The following is a 23,127-nucleotide window of genomic DNA, read 5'->3' as shown; positions in this document are numbered from 1 at the left end:
GTGTGTGTGTGTGTGTGTGTGTGTGTGTGTGTGTGTGTGCGTGTGTGTATGTGTGTGTGTGTGTGTGTGTGTGTGTGTGTGTGTGTGTGTGTGTGTGTGTGTGTGTGTGTGTGTGTGTGTGTGTGTGTGTGTGTGTGTGTACTATCTAGATCTAGACCGGTCCGGGCCGCGGAGCATTGGCCACCGGGCCGCCGAGAATAAGAAATTAAGCTTTTTTTTTTCTTCTTTTTTTTAAAAATAAATATATATATATATATATTTATATATTATATTATATTATATTTATATTTATAATATATATATATATATACATATTCTTATTGAATACTATTAGCAAATGGGGAACAGGCTCATCTTTTCTATTAATAAAACTGTGAGACAGCAGCAGCATAAAATACAAATAAAACAAATAGTGAACAACATACAACACCACATAATAACAATTATTTAACAAATTTGACACAGGCAGATAAGAAGCATGACAAGTCTAGCCAGCTCCATGGACCTGCGTCACAGCGTCGTTGACCATTGACTTACATTCGATCAGAGTGACAGGATCCCTCACTCTCATGTTGTTTTGAAGTTCATTCTATGATAAGGGGCCTGACAACTGGATGTCTTTCTTACCCAACTCTGTCCCCACCTTAGAGACAGTCAAAACAATATGATCATTAGACAGTAATGCATAGGTGTCATTAGACTGTCTCAAGGGTTCAAGTTATGAGGGAGCTGTTCCAAAATGGCCTTATAATTATAAATGGGCCTCCTGAAACCTAACGATGACCAGCCAACTCCTGTATAGAGTGTACAATTATGTGTAAGGGCTTTGGAGTTGGTAATACACCTCTGTGGTATTCAACAGGGAGACAACTGGGACAAAACCTCACCGTAATCTATCCCCTCCTTTGCTAATCGAAAAAACACCTCTTGCTTTGAAAATAAAAAACTAATTGTATGTAGCATATATGCAAAAGTGAAGGGATATGTAAAATGCCTAGATTAAAATCAGTGGAAAGCTCAGAGCTTAAGTTGATTCATTGAATTTTCTATGGGATTTGCATGGGAGAACGGTCTGAATAGTCTGTTCGATGAACTGGTGAAGGCTAAGCTGAGGCCTTGGAACAAGGACTAAATGACTGTATTGGTTTCCAAGTTGGAAATACTTCAACTAGCAGGTTCATGATGCTTTCCTATAGTGAACAGCACACAGGAGTCTTAGCTACCTCAATTGGCTGACCATCTCATTTGCATTAACATTTTCACTTCCCTTCCCTTCCCCGTTTTGTCTCTTCCCTTCTCAGGTATGTTGTCTTGTTGAAGTATGTTGTCTATTTTACAAGTGTGTACAACTGCATTTACAAGTGGCTTGACCAAATCTCCCCAGTGTTTTTTTTTCACTGTTGCGAGGGTCTAACTGCAATAGAGTCCTGTTTTAACATTCAACAGGATTTCCTCTGGGATTATAGCAAATGGTTCTAACTTCTGACCCCCTTAAGCCTCCAGTCTCAAACAGATCTTTTATGAAATGATGTCCCTTCTAGTTGGCCATGAGTCTGGAAACCGCATACTTGGTGAAGTGATCTGTAATTACAAGAATGTTGTTGTTGCTCCGTTCTGGCTCTAGGGAGAGGTAGTCCATGCAGACTCGCTCCATGGGCCTGTTGGTTTCGATGTTGACAACAGGAGATGCCATCTCCGGATGAGTTTTACATCAAACACAGAACAAAGGTCCCAGATGTGGAGTCTCTCTTAACCAGTAGATGCCATCTGGCGCCAATACAAATGGGATCTCACCAGGACAAGGATGCCTTCAATCCCCATTTATATGAAGCGGTTTGAGTTGTGTTCTGAATGCTGAGAGAGAACCCAAATACAAATCAAATGTTTTAGTGCATAAGTAAAAAGCCCGGAGCAGTGCATATGGGTGTACATTGTGAACTAGGCCATGAGATAAGAAAAAACACTGATCATCACATACTGGATGTGGAGGAGAGGTCAAACACAAACAACATGTGTATGCTAAACTCTATTTACTGCTTGCATTCCATCATGTTTTCTTTCTGTCAATATAAATAAGGTGTGTGTCTGTGTGTGTGTGTGTGTGTGTGTGTGTGTGTGTGTGTGTGTGTGTGTGTGTGTGTGTGTGTGTGTGTGTGTGTGTGTGTGTGTGTGTGTGTGTCTCTCATTGAAGCTCATTTGGACATATTCCTCTGACTAGCAGTGTCCACCTCCACTAAACCAATAACATGTTTACTTGTGATTCTCAGATTATCTGTACATAACATTATGCGGTTGTTGGACCAATAGGCCTATGGTATTTATATGCGTTGGATCCATGGCATTATACGGACCCATTATTTGGACCCGGTAACATTTGATCATTTAGGGTTGTGGTGGCGCCCCCTAGGCGTTCATCAGGGATTGGAAAATAATCCTACATGATCCATGAATCATATCATGGATCGGGGTCAGTTATTTTCGGTTCTCAGCCTGAATTTCACAAGGCAACAGAAATCATAGTCAATGTAGGCTATGAGGTGAGGTTTAACAAGCCATCCATCAATATCCTTGGTTGTAGTTGGATAGCTACTGAGGATGGCATGAGGCGGGCTATGGAGGTTCAATCTGAAGCAAGATAAAGGAAGATAAGGTTCCTGTACAAGGAACGTTCTACATTCAGCTAACGTTAGAATGCTCCTAGCAAAGAGGATGTAGTATGTGTTTTATAGTCTTGTTTTATATGTGTATTTGTTTGTGCTGTCTCTGCCATATGTGCCATCACTATCATGACTTTGCCATCTTTAATGACTTTATTGTGCTGTCTGTGACATGATGCATGGATCAGGGTCCTTTGGTTATGACCTTAAACAAGTGGCCAATAAATAAACTAAATTAAACATTTTAAAATGATAGAAAACATGTCTTTGACCTACAGAGCAAGACCTGTGAACAGAGAGTTCACAGATCAAAGTTATAAAACGCACATTAAAAACCAACCAAAAGTGTACATGAAAGGCAGTGAACACCGGAACCAACGTGTATGCTCATGTTTCCTGAGGAACAGGATTTACCGTCGGACCCATATTCACTTCATATTTTACCGTCTGCCTTGGATGTTTTAGAAAAACAAAGCGGGTAAAAGGCATTTAAAGGTTTTATTAAAAGCTGTAATTCAAGCTTTGATAAGCGCATTGTCATGGATTTTGCAAGCTTACGATGGGAAACCATAGAAGCTCTAAATAATTCCTCAAAAGGCAAACTAAAGTATCAAGCGGACTGGGTGGAGAGGGGCGAGGTGAGTTCATAAAGTATTATTGTGTTGTCTTCAACTTTATTATTTAGAAGTGTTATCAGCAGTAGATGGTTATAACAGAACGGGTTGGTATTGTAATATAATTCTTAGCATAATGTGATTTAATGCTATATATAGATTTGGGAGAGAGAGACTACGGATTGCTTGTGAGTTTGTTACAAAAGCAAAACGTAATCGGCTCAAGTCTGTTTTTTTTAATTATAAATCAGTATACACTGAAGTATTATTGATGAAAAGTTTGAGAAATTCTTGAATTTTCTGTAGGTTGCTCGCTACAGTCACAAACATGAAGAAGGACATCTCTCTAACACAGAGATGCAAGTGTTTTTTAAGGACAGGGATGAACCAAACTAACCTTACGTATCTAAGTACTTGAGTTTATCCAGCCAGTGTTTAACTACATATTTCACCTGTCGCTGTGCTGCTGCAGGACATCCTATCTGGTTGTACCGAGGGCCCCAGTTTGTCTCCTCTGTCTGGTCACATCATTACAAGGCTAAGCCCCAGGAAACGCCTTGGAGACGCCAGCTGTCAGTCACACCATAGTGAGGCGATCTCACAAAGCTCTCCTTCCTCCTCCTCGGCTCCCAACAATTTTCCCCTAGTGAGTGAGAGTGTGGTGCCATCAGAAAAGTGTGAAAGTGAAGAGGTAAGCTTCTCCCTCACTTGCATGCACCTGATTCCCCCCCTCCCCTTCATCGTCTTGAAAAAAATATTTTAAAAGAGTTTGACCAACGCAATATATATATATATATATATATATATATATATATACCGGTACATCAAAGCAGTACATGTAACCTGCTATGATGGTCCATCCCCCTTAGCTGGTTCCTGATGTTCGGGAAGTTGAACCGCCCTCGCCCAGTCCCTCACCTCCCCCTAGCATGTCGCTGCTGTCTCCCAGGGCAACGCAGACCGCTGGTTGCATCCGGCTGTGTGAGGAAAAGCACCGGGCTAAGGCCAAGGTTGGATACACCCACTCACTACAGGCTACACCCTTCATGCTACACTCTAAATGATGTGCACCACATACAAGACACTACCTTCTATTACACATTACATGTGCTACAGTCTACATGCTACTCTACATACTATTGCACATTACAAGTGCTACACACTACGTAGTACAAGCTACACTACATACTATTACACTACTAATAAAGTAAAGAAGTGCTACACACTACCTAGTACAAGCTACACTACATACTATTACACTAGTAATAAAGTAAATAACATGATATCCTTTGTGCTAATATTGTTTTGATACATATCCACGTCAGCACTATAGGCTATACGCTAAATACTGAACGCTATAACTACACACACTACATGCTACATTCCGCATACTATGTACTACACACTATAAACTACACACTACACAGCTACATTCTGCACATAACATACTACATACTACAACTACACAGGCTACATACTACATTCTGCACACTCACACATAACATACTAAACGCTAGACACTACATACATATGCTACATACTACATGCTACATTCTGCACACTATGTATTACACGCTACACACTACAGCAACATGCTACATTCCGCACATTACATACTACACTCTGTACACTATACACTACACACTACGTACCACATTGGTGACATTGTGTATATGTGTATAGAAGGAGCTGAGTCTGCGGCAGGAGAGACAGGAGCAGCTGGTGGTGGCGATGGCCAACAGAGAGTCAGAGCAGCTGAAACGCTTCGAGGAGCTCATGGAGCTGAAGCAGAGGAAGGACTCCCAAAGCATCAGAGACCTGATGGACAGAGAGTAATTCTAATACACTATATACCCTTTACTATATACTATCATATCCACATTGAAACTATCAGAAGAAGGACTATAGCATACCTTCCATATTATAACTGCACTATGTAACAATGCAGAGAGGAGACATTGAGGAGCAGTTTGGGTTTGGAAAGTCAGTACTCTTTTTTTTCTCTCTTTCTCAGGACGAAGGAGAGTATTGGACGACAGGAGAAACTAAAGGAGGAGCACAGACACAGGATGAAGGTATGTCATGTGACCAGGGGTCATTGTGGAGACTGGCTGGATAAAGGCTGTAGGCTGACAAGCCTCATTGTAAAGGCTTGTCTTCGAACACACACACACACACACACACACACACACACACACACACACACACACACACACACACACACACACACACACACACACACACACACACACACACACACACAAAAGACAGTTTCATGGCTGTACTTCTACTATAGTGCTAGCAGCGCTGGCCGGCCCTAAACGCTGAATACGCATTCAAAGCCCAGTGAGAGAATGCATCTCTGACAAACTGGGAAACATGAATAGTATGTCAAGCAGTCTGTCTGTGGTGGTGCATGGTGAAGCTTTAATCGCTCTGAGAAAGGAGTATGGATGTTCGCTTTCCCCACTGACACTGTAAGGTGAAAATACTGTTTGGCTCAAAAGTTTAAACAGCAGAAGCAATCAAACTATAATCTAAGATTAGGATGACAAAATAATGCATTTGCATTTTTCTCACTAAAAAGACAACACCATTGCCTAATGTTTGGTTTGTTCAAAATAAGGAGCAGGAAAGAATTTACAACAACAAATCAGGTACTGATGTGATATGAAGCTGCACAGGTTGTTTCTAGTAATTCTAACAAGAATTATATATTACATAATGCAATACAATACATATTAGTATGATTAATTGTGTAATTTAGTATTATATTACTTTTACTATTTAGTATTTTCCCATTAAGCATAGTATGAATGATTTATGTACTTTATTAATTGAAAACTATAAATTTTAAACGTACCTATAGTTTTCAATTTCATTTATGTCCTCCATCTCCCTTTTCCAAAATTCAACTGAACTGCAACATAATAAAGTCATGTAATGGTCAACAGAATCACTAAGCCTTAAACACTCAAATAATAAAACAACTTTATACTAGTACTTATAACGTAGTTGTGTATGAGCGTTTTAATAAGCAATGTTGTATGTGAAATGCGCCACACAACGTAGCGTTATACTATGTGTCCCGGAATCCTAACCCTCCCTCGTACACAGACATTAAATTCCCTGGTGTTATACTATATATACTATATACTATACTATACTGTGTCCGAAAAGCTCAAAGCTCTCTCGGACACTGCAGACCACCACTGCCCTATGTTCTGAAACCTGGGTTCTGATTGGTGGATACATTTATGGATTTTCTTCTCTGCAGTCCTGGAAAATGAGTGCCAAATTTTGTCTCAACAGCAGTTTGTAGCCACAAGATGATATTGGCAAATGTGCGAACACAAGGATTAAATTTTTGTCACACAAAACAATGTGCTTTGTGGATATGTATTCAAAGATTTCATATGATTTGCTGTTCACAAATCGTAACTTACAAATGTATAATTTATGTCTTCACGTATCAAAAAATTATTTACATGTGTGGTTTTTTATAATTTGTGTAAGTAATATTTGCACTAAATTCGGAGCCCCCCAAAGAAAATCTAGCCTAGGGCGCCTGCTAGAGCAGGCCCTGAGTGCAAGTACGCCATTGGGAAAATCTATGACGCTCTGTAAAAAAAAAAAAAAAACACAAAAAGAACCGATTGAACTGCCGAATGAATAAGCAGTATCAATAAGAGTAGTAGTACCGTTAAAATAACGATACCCATCCTCAGTCCTCGGTCCCCAAGTTGATACGGTGAATCACTAAGCTTGTCAGTTGACTATTGGAACAGCAGAATAGACTTTGTTATTTGCAGGTTTATCTTTTTTTTATTCTTTTATTGGCCTGTTCCTGGTGGAATAAAATGATCTACAGATTAAATTTTGTTCAAATCAATGTAATAAAGTGGACCTTGATCCTCAGATTCTGAACCTGCGTCTGCGAGAGGCTGAGCAGCAGCGTGTGCGGGAGGCGGGGCTAGAACGGCAACGGCTGGAGGAGGGACGGGATAGGCTGAGGAACCTCAACTCCATCCAGGAAGAGATCCTCCAACTCAACCAGCTGCTGGAGCCCGGCCCCGCCCCCGATGACATCACCGCCTACATCACCCGTGGTAACCAGCTGTGTTCCCAGGTGTCGGAGGTGGTGCGGACGACCGCAGAGGTGAGGTCATCGCCAGATCTGGTCCCTGACATATGGGCTGCATTCCAATAGTCAGTCCTATGGTAGCAGCCTTCTAAAACAATCCAGTTTGCTCAAACACTGTTAGGATACAATGTTGTATCCTCGGTAGGGATGGTTACTGAAACCCGGTATTGGATGGGCCCGGAGTACAAATGATTAAAGACCATAGGGCCAACATGCTCCAAAGTTATCGGTTCGGTACTCGAGGAATTAAGAAGATATATTTATTTATTCTTTCTGCATAAACGTCATCTTGCACATTATATCTTAACCAGCTCCCTTTCTATTATGCAAGACGATTTGAACATTTGTCTATGATGCATTTTTGCTCTTCCCAATCCAAGAGGGATCTCTCTCTCGGAGCGCCGGTGTGCGAGCAGGGGGGCAGGTCAGCTCTATAGCAAGTCGCTACACACTGCACGCACACACAGGGGTTAAATTAATAACAAGAAGGGTTAATGATTTAAAGTAACCTATAGCCTGCTGATTCTTTTTGCTATGGTGGCGTTCATAAATACAATTTGGGATGCTTTAAAACTATTACTACGGCACAGTAAAAATACTGTCAAAAACTTTTGTGTTCAAATTCGATGTGAAACAACAAGAATAACATATTCATTGTTGTTAACCTGACATTTTTTAAATTGTATATAATGCTGAATAGTTTAATGAATAATGATGCATCATATTTTATGATGCAAAATTGATCGTGCTCCGTCAAAAAGAACCAATAAGCGTACCGTAAAGTACCCGATGAATAAGAGTAGTGGTACCGTTAAAATGGTAATGATATCCATCCTTATTCCTCGGCCCCCAAGTTGATACAGTGAACCAATGAGCTTCTTGTCATTTGACTATTGGAACAGCAGAGTGGATATCAAGGAAAAATCTGAAGGCTCAACCAGAAGCCTGAGAGATCTAGCCTTTGAACCCAATGGATCTGCAGGCTCATGTCTTATTTGCTCAAACAGATCTCAAACGTAGCCCCCCTCAAACACAAATGATCATCTTGTGACAGCATGTGCCGCACTGCATTCTAAGCTGGTGCATCGTGGTTGTAACTTTTGTTCTCGTTCAGTCTGCAGGTTGTCCTTCCAATTTCAGTTTGTTAAAATTCCTCAAAATGCAACCGTTATTCATAGAAATATAAGGTGCCAATGTCCCTTTTTTTTTTTAGAGGGAGACCATAAACACTTGGTGTAGACAGGCCTTAGTTACCAAATCTTGACGATTTAATAGCGCGGTTTAATAGTGTAACCAGTTAATTGCTGCAGCCCTTGTGGCTAACTCCTGGGGGTGTGGCTGCGTGTAGTGGCGTGGCTAACTCCTAGGGGTGTGGCTGTGTGTAGGGGCGTGGCTAACTCCCTGGGGGTGCGGCTGTGTGTAGGGGCGTGTCTAACTCCTGGGGGTGTGGCTGTGTGGGGGTGTGGCTAACTCCTGGGAGTGTGGCTGTGTGTAGGGGCGGGGCCAATCCCTGGGGTGTGGCTGTGTAGGGCGTGTGTAACTCCTGGGGGTGTGGCTGTGTGTAGGGCGTGGCTAACCTCTGGGGGTGTGGCTGTGTTTAGGGGGCGTTCCCCAGCGTGGAGGACATGGCGGTAGCAGAGCGGGCTCTGCAGGTGATGCGAGCGTTGATCCGAGAGAGGCAGGAGGCGGCGACCAAGGCCCAGGAGAGGAAGAGGCTGGATGAAGAAGAGGAAGAGGAGAGGAGGAAGCAGGCGGAGCTCAAGGTGAGGGAGGAGGAGCAGAAGAAAGCCGCACAGTCTGCTAAAGAGAAGGCGAAGAAAAAAGGTGAGGGAGTGTATGTGGACTGTATATAATACAGGTTAAACTGACTTAACATACAGTACGTTTACATGCACAGCTTAATCCGATTAAAGCCATAGTTCGACTATGTTCTGCAATTGGACAACTGCAATTGTCCGGGTATACATGACGCTGAGACCCGAAGTGAACTGACAGCTGTCTACTGAAACATCGCTTTCTCCTCCATGTTCGTTTCAATCTGGACTTCAGAGAGTCAAAGCCAAAGTTAATTTCCCCCAATTCCTTTTCCCCCATGGGTGAGATAAACCATACTAGGAGTCTTTACTTGTTGTGGAAGTACCAGAGAGTCGGAGAACCCAACGCAGTCTGTAAGATTCATAATATCAGAGAATACCCCCGTCAGTTCGGCCGCGGCGCAATGAATGAATAAAGATTGTAGTTATTTTACAACCTTGTTGATGAGCAACATTTAGAAAAACATGTACTTTTAATTCAGCCTTGGGTGATTGCGCAGAACGCAATTCAACGCATAATCCAATTCGAAAGAAAGCAATGTTTCAGCAGACAGCTGTCAGTTCACTTCGGGTCCATATCATTTCTCAGACGCTCCATTGTTTCGACCTCTCGGTCGTATGCGGACTCCTCCGCCGGCAGAGCAGCCGGAGGAGTCCGCATACGACGGAGACGAAATGATGTGGACCCGAAGTGAACTGACAGCTGTCTACTGAAAACATCTTTCTCGAATGCCGCCTGAGTTTGTTGTTGCTGGTGACGTAAAGAGGTCAGCCGGTGGCTCTATTACCACTAGTTGAAATGGGTACAGCGCCATCTAACGTACCGGGGTATGACACGCTTCGGCCAATGAATCGATTTACTCACCGCCATGTATACGCGGACAATTGCAGTTGTCAAATTGAGGAGCATAGTCGAACTGTCTTTAATCGAATTAAGCTGTGCATGTAAACGTACTGATAGACTGTATATAATACAGGTTAAACTGAATTAACATAGACCAGTGTTTCCTATTAATTACCAAAGATATTTTTATTTTTACAAATGTTTACACTTAAACGTCTGCATTTCCAACGCAGTCTAAAGACCCGTGAAAGTACGGTGAATAAAGGTCATTTTACATAAGTCACATAACGAATAAAGGACATTGCGTCATCTATTTACATCAGTTATGACGCACATGCATTTTCTGCTTGCCGCTTTTTAATTTTGCTCTCAAAGTGCAGCAGATTGATGTATTTAAGTAGTGTGTGTGTGTGTGTGTTTTGTTCAGATTGTTCCTTGGAAATTAAAATCTTCACCCCAATCCCAAGGATAGCAGCCTAGTCTCCTTTGACTCCAATGTTGTCCCTCTGTCTCCATCTCTGTTGTGGTGAGCAGGACTGCAGAACAGTGCTGAAGATGCCACGTTGCAGTGGTACCGAGGGCTCCAGGACTCCGCCTCCCAGACCCTGTCCTCCCTACAGACGCTTAACACCGCCACGGACACCCAGGTGAGACTGACCGACCAATCACAGACCAGGCTTCTCTTGACACACCTGCCAGCCCCCTAACGAACACAGTCCTCCGTTTAGTCACCTGTCAACGAGGGCTGGAGGAAAGAAACTGCAATGTGAGCATCGGGATTTGTTGCTTCCACAATACTTACATTGCCAGGTCGACAAAATAACAATAATAATAATAATTACCGGTATTGTTTTTTTATTCTAAATAATCTTTTTTAGAGATAAGAAATGTAATCCAGAATTGAGAGTTTCATATTCATGAAAATATATTACTGCTACTGTCTGACAGCGGGTGCTATAGCATATGCCTCTAGTGCTCTACTCCATCCACTATGTTCAGTTAAGCCACGAATATACTCCACTTGGCTGAATATGTGAAGCCAAACACAGGGACTCGTCGACAGTGCGCCAATTGAGCGTCATCAGTATAGAGATGAAATCAGAGTCTATCAGCCATTTTCATAAAATCAACGTTGAGGTATATTCTGGCCATAGTCTGACAGTGAATAGGAAATTACATTCATATTAATTAAATCTTTGCTTTATTTGCAGTAGTAGTCATGAATATCACATACTTGGCTGAAATAGACGGAGGTTGTCCATCATGATATAGTGTTTTGCCCATTTAACCCCCATGCGTTTCTACACTGTCTAGCACCTCTGCTCCTGGTGCTCAAGCTTGGTATTGCAGTCTTTCTTTTGTTTCTTCTTGGTCAATAGGAGTGGCATTGCTCTCTAGATTATACTCTGGTTATACCCGTAGGTTGATGCAAAAAAGTTAATAATCACACAAAATCACATAAAAAAAAAAAGGGTTAGAAAAATCTATAATTGCAATGCATACTGTACAAGTGGTCAAGGTGAGGATGGGTGTAGTTGTCAACAGAGGTCTCCTGGGGTTGTGTAGTAGCTGTGTGGTAACAGAGGTCTCCTGGGGTTGTGTAGTAGCTGTGTGGTAACAGAGGTCTCCTGGGGTTGTGTAGTAGCTAAGTAGGTAACAGAGGTCTCCTGGGGTTGTGTAGTAGCTAAGTAGGTAACAGAGGTCTCCTGGGGTTGTGTAGTAGCTAAGTAGGTAACAGAGGTGTTCCCCCAGACCAAGAGGCTGAGGATGGAGCTCCAGAAGGCCGCCACCACTCCCGTCAGCCAGATCTCCAGCGTCTCCGGCTCGCAGCTCCGGGAGGTCCTGGACAAACTGGACAAGCTGCTGTCAGGACGGACAGTGGTGACCGGGGGGAGGTCCGTCTCCACCTCCCAGCATGCCAAGGGGCTGGATTTCGTCTGTTACAAACTGGCCGAGAAGTTTCAGGTGGGAACGGGACGATGTCCGCTTACTGTCATCCAGTAGACGACAGGGTTGAATGTTTTAGTCCTGTTGGAGCCGTGTATGTCAGCTAGTGTTTCAGAGTTACTACTTCCAAATGACTCATTCAGAGTTTAGTCTTGTATGCCATATCATGTTGATTTACATTTACATTTAGGGCATTTAGCAGACACTTTAATCCAAAGTGACTTACAATAAGTACGTTTGTCAGAAGAAGGAGAAACAACAATCTATCGCTGTCCGTACAGTAAGGTTGTTACTGTACGGTTCACACTCTGTGAACTCTGCTTTGTTCACAGAGTGCAAAGCACTAACAACCGCTAGGTGAACCCATTCCCCGTACACAACAATTGGATGTAGATGTGTGGGAGTTGGTATTTCAGTATAACCTTAAGTTAATCCTGTGGTTCTTACACTGCATTGTGCTCCCTCTCCCTCCGGGTAGAAACAAGGGGAGGAGGAGGTGGCGTCCCACCATGAGGCGGCCTTCCCCATCGCCGTGGTGGCCTCGGGGGTGTGGGAGCGTCACCCCCAGGTGGGGGAACTCATCCTGGCCCACCTCCACAGGAAGTGCCCCTACTCCGTCCCTCACTACCCGCCCATGACCGAGGGCACCTCCCTAGAAGAGTACCAGAGGTACCGTGATACTACTACTACTATAATACTACTGTCTAAAGGGTTTCCCTTCCATGAGGCCAGCTGTGAAGCAGTGCCGCCGCTGGATTGGTAGCCACTGCAATCACTGCAGTGATCTAAATGCTGTTTGTTGGAATGATAATTTCAATAATTCAATTTAAAAAGTTAAACTCACTCATTACACCCAAAGTCAAATATTTCAAGCCTTTATTTGTATTCATCTTGAGGAATATGGCTTACAGATCATGAAAAACATGGGGTGGGGGGGTGGGGGGGGGTAAAAGTGTACAAGTAGGTAACACAGTCATTTGTTGCTGTTTAGCATCATAATGGCAGCTGGGATTAATTAGTTTTTATACCTCTTTTACCTGCAGTTCGGCATTCTAAATCGTCTACCAGAGGGTAGCAACTCTATTTCCTGATTGAGAATGTGGGTTGGGTCATCCAGTATCTTATGTGCCTCCCTGAGCACAGATTTTTCGTACAGTGACTGTAGGTAGCACTGTTCGTGGAACCCTACAATTTTAAAAGCTGTACTGATCAGACGTCCCAACTTGGATTTTAACTAAACTGATAGATTACCATACCAGGTTTGCATGCTATAGTGTATCACACTCTCTAAAATCATTTGAAAAAATAGAAACAGGAGTTTGCTGTTGACACCATACAGTCTAAGCCTTCTTAAAAAGTACATCCTTTGTTGGAGCCTAGTGCAAAGATTTTCAACATGAATGTGCCAGGTAAGGGAACAATCAATAAAAACACCCAAATACTTAAATGACGTAACCTGACGTATTGGGATGTTGTGAATAAGTACAGGTTTAGGTTAACAGATTGGCTCAAATATCATCTCCTCTGTTTTAGTGACGTTAACAACCAGATGGTGATCATCACACCAATCTACAAACTGTTTTATTTCCGAATGGTAGGAGGCTGTGTCTTGGTCTCTGTATAATAAGCAGTGTCATCAGAGAATAAGGATAGCAGTGTCATCAGAGAATAAGGATAGCAGTGTCATCAGAGAATTTAACAATGAAATTGTGTGGGTGTTTACTCACACATTCATTGGTGTAAATAGTAAAAAGGCCAGTGGAGCTCACACACCCCTGTGGAGCCCCTGTGCTGATGGATTTGGGGTCTGAGACTGCCTCATGTACCTTATTATGTCCTATTAGTTAAAAAAGAGTAATACCACTTAACATTAAAAGAGCTTACAAACATAAGTGTCTCAAGTAAAATAAATGGCTGAATCGCGTTGAAGGCCGAACTAAAATCTATAAAAACCTGGCTGGTAACCACAAGGTTGCTGGTTCGATCCCCGGCTCCTCCTAGCTGAGTGTCGAGGTGTCCCTGAGCAAGACACCTCACCCTAACTGCCCCCGACAAGCTGGCTGTCGCCTTGCATGGCTGACGCCGTCGGCGTGTGAATGTGTGTAGAAATGTGGGTGAATGTTAGGCAATATTGTAAAGCGCTTTGGGTGGCCACTGGTTACAAAATATGCGCTATATAAATGCAGTCCATTTACCATTGTACGGGTTAATGTTGGACTGCACCAGAGCCTTTATGGAGTCACACACCAACATAGTGCACCACACACACACCCCAGTACTATACCCAGGTACTTTATGGGTAATAGTTCTCTCTTAATGTCCAGAGTATGTAAATGGTAATGTTAATATTGTTCTGGTACATAATATTATCATTATGGGTTGGTACAGTATGCTAGAATGTAATGTTATGGTATGTTATTACCAGGGTCCTTGGTTAACCGTAATGGTATGGTATTGTTAACATGAATGTTATTTTAAACAGGATCCTGGGCTACCGGGTGGATGATGCTGGGGTCGAAGGTCAGGACAGCTTCCTGAAGAGGATGTCGGGGATGATCCGCCTCTACGCCGCCATCATCCAGCTGAGGTGGCCCTACGGCGCCAAGCCTGGGGTAGGTGGAACCAGGGCTGTACTAGAACCAGTGGTCATGTTAGTACCAGGGTTGTAGCAGTAGAACCAGCACTGTACAGTTAGTACCAGGGTTGTACTGTTAGTACCAGGATTCTAGTATTGGTGGTGTACCTCTTTATTATCACCATCACTGTTACCCAGCTGTGTTCTAGTGTTAGTACAAGTGTTGGTTTGCAGTAGAAGCAGGGTTCTATCACTAGTATTATAACAGGTTCTAGCAGTAGAAGCGGGGTTCTGACAGTATTATTATAACAGAGGTTCTAGCAGTAGAAGCGGGGTTCTGACAGTATTATTATAACAGAGGTTCTAGCAGTAGAAGCGGGGTTCTGACAGTATTATTATAACAGAGGTTCTAGCAGTAGAAGCGGGGTTCTGACAGTATTATTATAACAGAGGTTCTAGCAGTAGAAGCGGGGTTCTGACTAGTGTTTTGTTCTCCAGCCGGGTCCTCACGGGCTGAACCATGGCTGGCGCTGGCTGGCCCAGATGCTCAACATGGAGCCTCTGGCAGACGTCACAGCAACGCTGATCTTCGACTTCCTGGAGGTCAGTAATACTCGTATATTCGTATCTTATAATACTTATAATCTGGAGGCCAGGATTATAATACAGAATTATAATCTTGAGAGCTGGGTTATAATCTGGAGGTTTGGATTATAATATGGGTTATATCTGGAGGTGTGGACTGTAATATTGGTTATAATCAGGAGGACTGGGTTATATCTGGAGGACTGGGTTATAATCTGGAGGTTTGGATTATAATATCGGTTATAATCAGGAGAACTGGGTTATAATCTGGATGTCTGGATTAAAATATGGGTTATATCTGGAGGTGTGGACTATAATATTGGTTATAATCTGGAGGACTGGGTTATATCTGGAGGACTGGGTTATAAACTGGTGGTGTGGATTATAATATCGGTAATAGTCTGGAAGACTGGGTTATAATCGAGGTGTGGATTATAATATCGGTAATAGTCTGGAGGACTGGGTTATAATCTGGAATTTGCTTAACCTCGCGCTGCCTAATACTGACTTCTCATTTCTGCATACCCCGTGTGTAACGGCATATTCTCCATCATACTATTCATGACCACGGTCATGAAGCACTGGGAGAGTAATGCAGATCGTTCCAGAGCTATTTATACTTCCACCTCAGGTTTAGGTGGACACAAAAGGACAGTATATCGGCTCAGGATACGAATACGCAAGACTGAATCTACTCATGGGAGTGAAGCTCTGTGAGGACCGCATACGCTGAAGTCATCGGCCGCCAGGAGTGACGTGTAGGGTCACAGTGTAGGGTCACAGAGTAGGGTCACTGTGTGGGGTCACTGTGTAGGGTCATGGAGTAGGCAAAGTGGGTCTTTGCAAACCTTCAGCACACAGACTTGGGATTTGAACCCTGATGCAAATGACCTGGTAGTCGTGTTGTATTCTGTTGTGGGTGTGTTCAGGTGTGTTGTTGAAGTGAACCTGATGTGTTTTTGTCTCCAGGTGTGGTCATTGGTGTTGTGTTGTGTTGTGTTCCCAGGTGTGTGGTCACGCCTTGATGAAGCAGTACCAGGGTCAGTTCTGGAAACTACTCATGTTCATCCATGAAGAGTACTTCCCTAGGTACACACGCACACGCACATATGTATGTATGTATGTATGTATGTATGTACAAGTGCATCTCAATCAGTAGAATATTGTGGAAAAGTAAATTACTAGAAAATAATACATTATATAGATTCATTACACTCAAAGGGAAATATTTCAATTAATTTTAATCTTGATAATTATGGCTTGCAGCTCATGAAAAACCCAAATTCATTATCTGAGAAAATTTGAATATTGTGAAAAATTTCAATATTGCAGGCTCAAGGTGTTACACTCTAATCAGCTACTACCTCAAAATACCTTCAAAGGTTTCCTGAGTCTTTTTTATGGTCTTTCAGTCTGGTTCAGTAGGCGTCACAATCATGGGGAAGACTGCTGACTTGACCGTTGTGCAGAAAACATCATCATTGTGCAGAAGACGTCATTGACACCCTCCACAAGGAGGCAGAAAGTGTGGTAGAAAAGGGTGCAACAATATCCGCTGCCCTGAGAGGATTGTCAAGCAAAGGTCATTAAAAATGTGTGGGAGCTTCACAAGGAGTGACAGGAGGTGCATCAAGAGCCCCCACGCACAGACGGATCCAGGACATGGGCTACTACTAACTGTCGCCGCATTCCTCGTGTCAAGCCACTCCTGAACCAGAGACAACATCACAAGCGTCTTACCTATGCTAAGAGAACTGGTCTGTCACTTTGGAAATCAAGGTCCCAGAGTCTTGAGGAAGAATGGAGGCACAGAATCCAAGTTGCTTGTATCCAAGTCCAGTGTCAAGTTTCCACAGTCAGTGATGATTTGGAGAGCCATGTCATCTGCTGGTGATGGTCCACTGTGTTTTATCACAGTGGACGAAGTCCAAAGTCAACGCAGCTGTCTCCCAGGATCAGGCTTGCTGACAAGCTTTATGGAGATGCTGATTTCATGATCCAGCAGGACTTGGCACTTAAACCTGGTTTAATGACCATTGGAATACTGGTGTGAACCCAATAGAAAATGTCTGGGGTCTTGTCAAGATGACGATGAGAGACACGAGACCCAACAATGCAGACGAGCAGATCGCCGCTATCGAAGCAACCTGGGCTGCATACCCCCTCAGCAGAGCCACAGGCTCTCCGTGCCGCATTGTGCCACCCAACCAAGTACTGAGAACATACTTTTCAGAAGGCCCACATTTCCGTATTAAAAATCTATTTTTGTTTACTGGTTTTATATAATATTTGAATTGAGATGCTGAATTTGGGGTTTTCATGAGCTGTAAGCCATAATTATCAAGATGAATGCAAATAAAGGCTTGAAATATTTCGCTTTTGGTGGAATGAAATGAGTTGAATATGAGTTTCAATTGAATTATTTAAATTATTTAACTTTTCCACAATATTCTATTTCATTCATTGAGATGCACCTGTATGGATGGTTGTATGGTTGTATTTGATTGTTGTCCAGAGCCACTGGCCAGTAAAATAAAGTGGACTTCCACTGAGGAGGAACCTCAGCCTCTCTGAGGTTCTCTAATGTTGTGGTTGGTTGTGTTCCTCAGGATCCAGGTGATCACCAGCGCTGGGCAGATGGGTTCCGTCATGAGACTGAAGCAGTTCCTGGAGGTGAGTTCTGATCTGGGTTCAGTGGTTCTGGCTCAACGGCTGCAGACCTCTAGCAGTGGGTCAGACATTTGAAGAAGAATGTTCATCAGAAGAATGTTGGACTTTTTTCTGTTATGTTGGATGTAGCTTCTGAGTTGTTAGGTTGAATTTGTGTCATTTAATATTTGTTTATGTTTTGATATCTGGTATGCATGATGTTCCTGTGTGTTTGGTTCTCCAGGGATCCTTGCGAAGCCGTCAGATCAGCCCTGCCAAAGGATACCTCACCCCCGAGTTCTGGAGGTATTGAGCCAACATGGGAGTCTGGATCTAACGTGGATGCTCCTCATTTTTGATGGACTTGAAGCAGCTCTACTTGGAGCTAATCAAAGCAGACTCTCTCTGGCTGGGCTGAGATCCCCTTCCCTTTTTATAGTTGGACAATTTTTTTATTTTGGTGTTTGTGTCGAATTGTTGAGCTTGGGGCAGAGCCATGTGTTTTTTGAGACAACCTGTCAGACTGTGTACTGGTGGCTTGTCATGTTTGTTTTATGGACCAGGCTATGGTCAAAACATGAGTTAGATCTGCTGAAGAGATGAAGGCACATTATACAATTTAATTGTTCAGTATTTAAATACTCTCCACTCTTTCTCACTAAAACACTGATGGTAGAACGTATGGAATTGTGGGTCAAAGCCTAGGCATCAGCCTCAACTTACTGTATTGAAGCTGAGGCTTCAATACAGTGCCTATAGTGTCTTGGATCATGGTTTTATTTAAAGCTGTTTAGACATATTAGACAATCTAATGCAGCTCTGAATGTACTGAGATTTTATTGTCTAATGGCTGTTCAACAGTAGCATCTCACCTGCCCAATTTGATTATTAAATAAATCAATGATCTGTAGGTACCAGGTCAGAAAAAAATTCACCCCCTGAGAAGTTGTAAACATTGCGGGTAGCCGGGAGGCGGGACTTTTGCACTTCAGCACTGCCCACTGCAAAAGGTTTGAGCGCAAACAAGCTGTTTCAAGCACTTATTGAGGGGCGTTCTCGGTGGGCGTGAATACTCCCCCTGGCTTGGACTTTGCCTATTCTAGCTCAGCAGACGTAAAACAATGTTTACAAACGTCAAATAACAGTCCAAAGCAAATGGAAAAAAATGGAAAAAGCTATGATATCACCTTTAAGTGAAAACCAACACCATCTGTGGTCACACGCAGTACTGCATGAAGGTTAGACGTGGTCCATGTTCAAATATGAAAGGGAATTCTCAATGGGCTGTGTCTGGTGCAGTGAGGGGTGGGTATGAGGAGGACACGGCAGACAGGGACCGACACTGTGGCACTGAAGGAAGCAGCTGAAGTTAAGATATCATCTCTTAACGGCTTAATGAGGCTATCCTCATGCAGCATCATGTCTTTATTCAATATCTTTACAGTAATTAACAATATTTAGAATTTCGTTTGCAGACAAGCATATAGTTTACATCCAACACTCCAAACATGTTTTCAACTGAACAAGCAGAGGATCCATGTGACTAGTTTGGTCTGCTCTGACACCTAAAACAAACGCCCTCATAGTGAGGACGATGAGCTTACTGTGCCCTGCTAGGGCAACAAGTGTAGAACTGTGCCTATTGCATTAGTTATTCTTAGGGTCTGGGACATGGGGGGAGAGAGGGTCAGGGGCTGGAGCTCCTGGTTCAGAGCTGGAGGTCCTGGGGGTGGAGCCTGGCCGTTTCCATGCGCTGGTACCAGCGCTTCACCTTGGTGTTCTGCATCATGTCCTCAAAGGCCTGCAGCCCCTCCATGACCCTCAGGATCCCGAAGACCGCCTGGTGGGAGAGAGAGAGACCAGTCAGTCCTGGGAACAGCGCGACTCAACCCACTGAGCTAAATACAATTCAGAACGGGACTCAGGAGTGGACGGATGAGCCAGCACACAGTTTCCATGGAGACCGAGCAGGGGTTCTTTCACGGCGAACCAATCTCGCACACAGAATGACAATGTACAGGCACGCCCTGGGAGGCTGTACATCGTCAGACTCACCAGGTCTGCCAGGTTGGGCTGCTCGCCGCCCATGAAGTTCTTCTTCTTGCCGATGGCAGCCACCCAGTCGTTGACGGCCGTGTAGAGGTCCTGCCTCACATCGTCCTGGAGGTGGTACCTGCAGGGAAGACATGCTGGACATCAAGAGATTGTTCTGGGGGGGCGCCCCGGTGGCTCACCAGGTAGAGCGTAATGGCAGCGACCAGGGTTCGATACCTGCCTGTGGTCCTTTGCTGCATGGCATCCCCTATCTCTCCCATACCTCCCTGTCTATCTCACTCTATAATAAAGCATAAGAATTCCAAAATAAATCTTAAATATAAATAAAGATTGTTCTGGATAGATTTCTCCCTCATCTACACCCTCTTTGTGTACCACGTCTCCTCAAAGGAAGGTCACTGGTGAGTGGATCAATATTATCACTGGTAGGAAGGAACACAATGCTAAAGATGATTATTTTAAAGAGGAATTGGTGCCTCGCATGGCCAAACCATATTCGCTCCTCATTAGATCTAGAAAGTCTGCCATCTATGGAATGCCATTTAAGTCCAAAATAAATGTATGTAAATATAAATGCATTCAAATCACTTAAAACAACTTTCAAACAATACACTACTGGTCTTGACAATCAGTCGTGCTTTGCCGTCGGTCCACGCTAGGCAAATTCTTTCGGCACCTTTTCCAAAAACTCGCCTTATCTCACACACTACACGAGTCAAGCTGGTAATATCACACCGGAACAAATCTTTGGCCTCCCGACTCCACAGGGGCTGGAAAAAAAGATGGTTTCTTAAGACCAAAAAATCCCCCCAAAATCACACAACCATCAGAGCCAACTTCAGACACTTAAAATAAAACTCATTTCAAAGCAGCATCACCTACATCCCTGGCTCGTGTTGCCAGACTAGATGTTGTTAGGAGCCAATCTGCCAGTTGGCTCATACAGTATCTTGAGGCAAAAGCAGAGGTGGGTTTGGCAGATTATGGCTGGCTTGGAGAGGCTGGTGTCAATTTCCAAAAGGGATTGCATAGGACGTTGCTCTCATCCCTTCGGTCCTGAATGACCGCTGACTCCTCCCAGAACCCCACCGCCGTGTCAGACTTACTTGTTCTTCAGTCTCTTGGAGATCAGGAACATAGCGGTGGCACCAACATACTTGGCAAAGAATCCTTCGAAGCTTCCAAATTTCCCCTCGCGTACGATGTAGTCGAAGGAGGCCAGGGCCTCACCGGGGGTCCGGTACACGTTGGGGGAGATGAGGTGAACGAGCCAATCGTCCGCCCACTGGCGCCACTTCATCTCCTCCCTGCAGGGAGACAGACAGGCTGCGTTCAGAAACAAGAGTTTAACAACACAGAGCGTTCGTTCAGCAACACAGTGTTTAACAACACAACATTCAGAAACACAGTATTTAACAACAACATTCAGAAACACAGAGCGTTCAACAACACAACATTCAGAAACACAGTGTTCAACAACACAACATTCAGAAACACAGAGCGTTCAACAACACAACATTCAGAAACACAGAGCGTTCAACAACACAACATTCAGAAACACAGAGCGTTCAACAACACAACATTCAGAAACACAGAGCGTTCAACAACACAACATTCAGCACAACGTTGCATGAAGCTGAAGGAGGTGGAAATCATTCTCCGGAGGAGGAGGTCAAGGGGACTGGGGGAGGGGTACTTTTGCGCCTCCTTCTGGGGGTAGAGGTCCTGCGTCTCCTCCTGACTCAGCATCAGCCAGTACTTGTTGCTGTACTCCGTCACCTCCTTCCCACGGTCGTTCTTCGACCTCATCTCCGGGTAGAACCCCAACACCTCAGAGAGAGACTTCTCCCTGACACACAAAACATTATAGTACACATTTTAACACACACACAGAAAACATAATCCACATTTTAACACACACACACACACACACACACACACACACACACACACACACACACACACACACACACACACACACACACACACACACACACACACACACACACACACACACACACACACACACACACACACACTCACTCACTCACACTCACTCACTTGGTCACTGAGTAGGTCTTCAGGGAGCTGATGATAACGGATGAGTCGTTCAGTTGCTAGGAAACAAGAAACAAGAGGTAATTTACAAGTTTCTCCCTTCAGAACAGCACCAGAGAGAAAAACAGCAGAGCCGCCCAGGCAGCTGGCCTTGGGGCCCCCAGGAACACATCCAAGGGCCCAATAAGGTGCTTAAGTGGCCCATGGTGTACTTAAGGGGCCCATAGGGTGCTTAAGGGGCCCATAGGGTGCTTAAGGGGCCCAATATCAATAGGGTGCTTCAGGGGCCCAGTAGGGTGCTTAAGGAGCCCAGTAGGGTGCTTAAGGAGCCCAGTAGGGTGCTTCAGGGGCCCAGTAGGGTGCTTAAGAAGCCCAGTAGGGTGCTTCAGGGGCCCAGTAGGGTGCTTAAGGAGCCCAGTAGGGTGCTTAAGGAGCCCAGTAGGGTGCTTAAGGGGCCCAGTAGGGTGCTTCAGGGGCCCATAGGGTGCTACAGGGGCCCAGTAGGGTGCTTCAGGGGCCCCGGGGTTGTGGACGGTCGTACCAAATCTCCATCCACCATGAGGATGGGGACCTTCCGGTAGGTGGACCACTTGATCTCCTTCCTCATGACGGGGTTGACCTCCACCACCTCGTAGGGCAGTCCATGGTAGTCCAGGAAGGCTCGCACTTTGCTGCAGAATGGACATGTCTTGTACTGGTATAAGGTGAGCTTCAAACCCTGAGGACCCTGGAGGAACATCATGGTTATTGTAGCAGGAAGTGTCCTTTATTGTGGTGGTCAGCCTGTAAGGCGCGTCTGCTAAATTACTAATAATCTTATCGCAGCGAGGTTTGATTCATGTCGATATAAAACATATTAGATATTGTCGTGGTCAGCCAAAAGGTCCTTGGTTTGAAACTCAACGTCCACACTCTAGGAATATCTGTATTCCTCTTTTTTTGTGATCAAGTTTTTTTTAATTTTCATTTGTTTATGAGGAGGATTCACAACAGTACAATTATAGTGGTCAGAGACACATAATCACCCCATTCGCCCGCCTACCCACCCAAACCCCCATATCCCACCAACAACCTACTTCTCATAGGAAAATCAAAAATAGCCATATGGGAGAAAATAAATAAAATAATAATACAAAGAGAAACACAAATAAATAAATAAATAGATGAAAAAACAAGTAAAAATAA

At 43.9% G+C, this 23,127-nt stretch overlaps 2 protein-coding genes across 2 annotated transcripts in view; one reads left to right on the top strand and one right to left on the bottom strand.

Annotated features, from left to right (window-relative positions):
- The first annotated feature begins 3,103 nt into the window (after window positions 1-3,103).
- On the top strand, window positions 3,104-18,709 carry gle1 (GLE1 RNA export mediator). Its single transcript, XM_084467988.1, has 15 exons — window positions 3,104-3,295; window positions 3,744-3,962; window positions 4,141-4,281; window positions 4,955-5,103; window positions 5,286-5,346; window positions 7,191-7,430; window positions 9,017-9,239; window positions 10,608-10,720; window positions 11,826-12,038; window positions 12,499-12,689; window positions 14,503-14,632; window positions 15,094-15,198; window positions 16,187-16,269; window positions 17,790-17,853; window positions 18,074-18,709. The coding sequence occupies exons 1-15, from the start codon at window positions 3,197-3,199 to the stop codon at window positions 18,140-18,142; spliced, it is 2,100 nt and encodes a 699-aa protein (XP_084324114.1). The 5' UTR covers window positions 3,104-3,196; the 3' UTR covers window positions 18,143-18,709.
- A 497-nt stretch (window positions 18,710-19,206) lies between these two features.
- ptgesl (prostaglandin E synthase 2-like) overlaps window positions 19,207-23,127 on the bottom strand; it is a 4,683-nt gene continuing 762 nt past the window's right edge. Inside the window, exons 2-7 of the mRNA XM_084467895.1 lie at window positions 22,484-22,669; window positions 21,946-22,001; window positions 21,581-21,733; window positions 20,991-21,191; window positions 19,885-20,002; window positions 19,207-19,669 (exon numbers count right to left, since the gene is read on the bottom strand). Coding sequence (XP_084324021.1) covers window positions 19,538-19,669; window positions 19,885-20,002; window positions 20,991-21,191; window positions 21,581-21,733; window positions 21,946-22,001; window positions 22,484-22,669 — 846 coding nt within the window. The 3' untranslated portion in view covers window positions 19,207-19,537. The remainder of the gene's footprint in view (window positions 19,670-19,884; window positions 20,003-20,990; window positions 21,192-21,580; window positions 21,734-21,945; window positions 22,002-22,483; window positions 22,670-23,127) is intronic.

The sequence above is a fragment of the Micromesistius poutassou genome (genome assembly GCF_964030765.1).
Source record: "Micromesistius poutassou genome assembly, chromosome: 5".
NCBI classification, from domain to species: Eukaryota; Metazoa; Chordata; class Actinopteri; order Gadiformes; family Gadidae; genus Micromesistius; species Micromesistius poutassou.
Note: the sequence above shows the minus strand (reverse complement) of the source record. Positions and strands in the feature narration are given on the sequence as shown.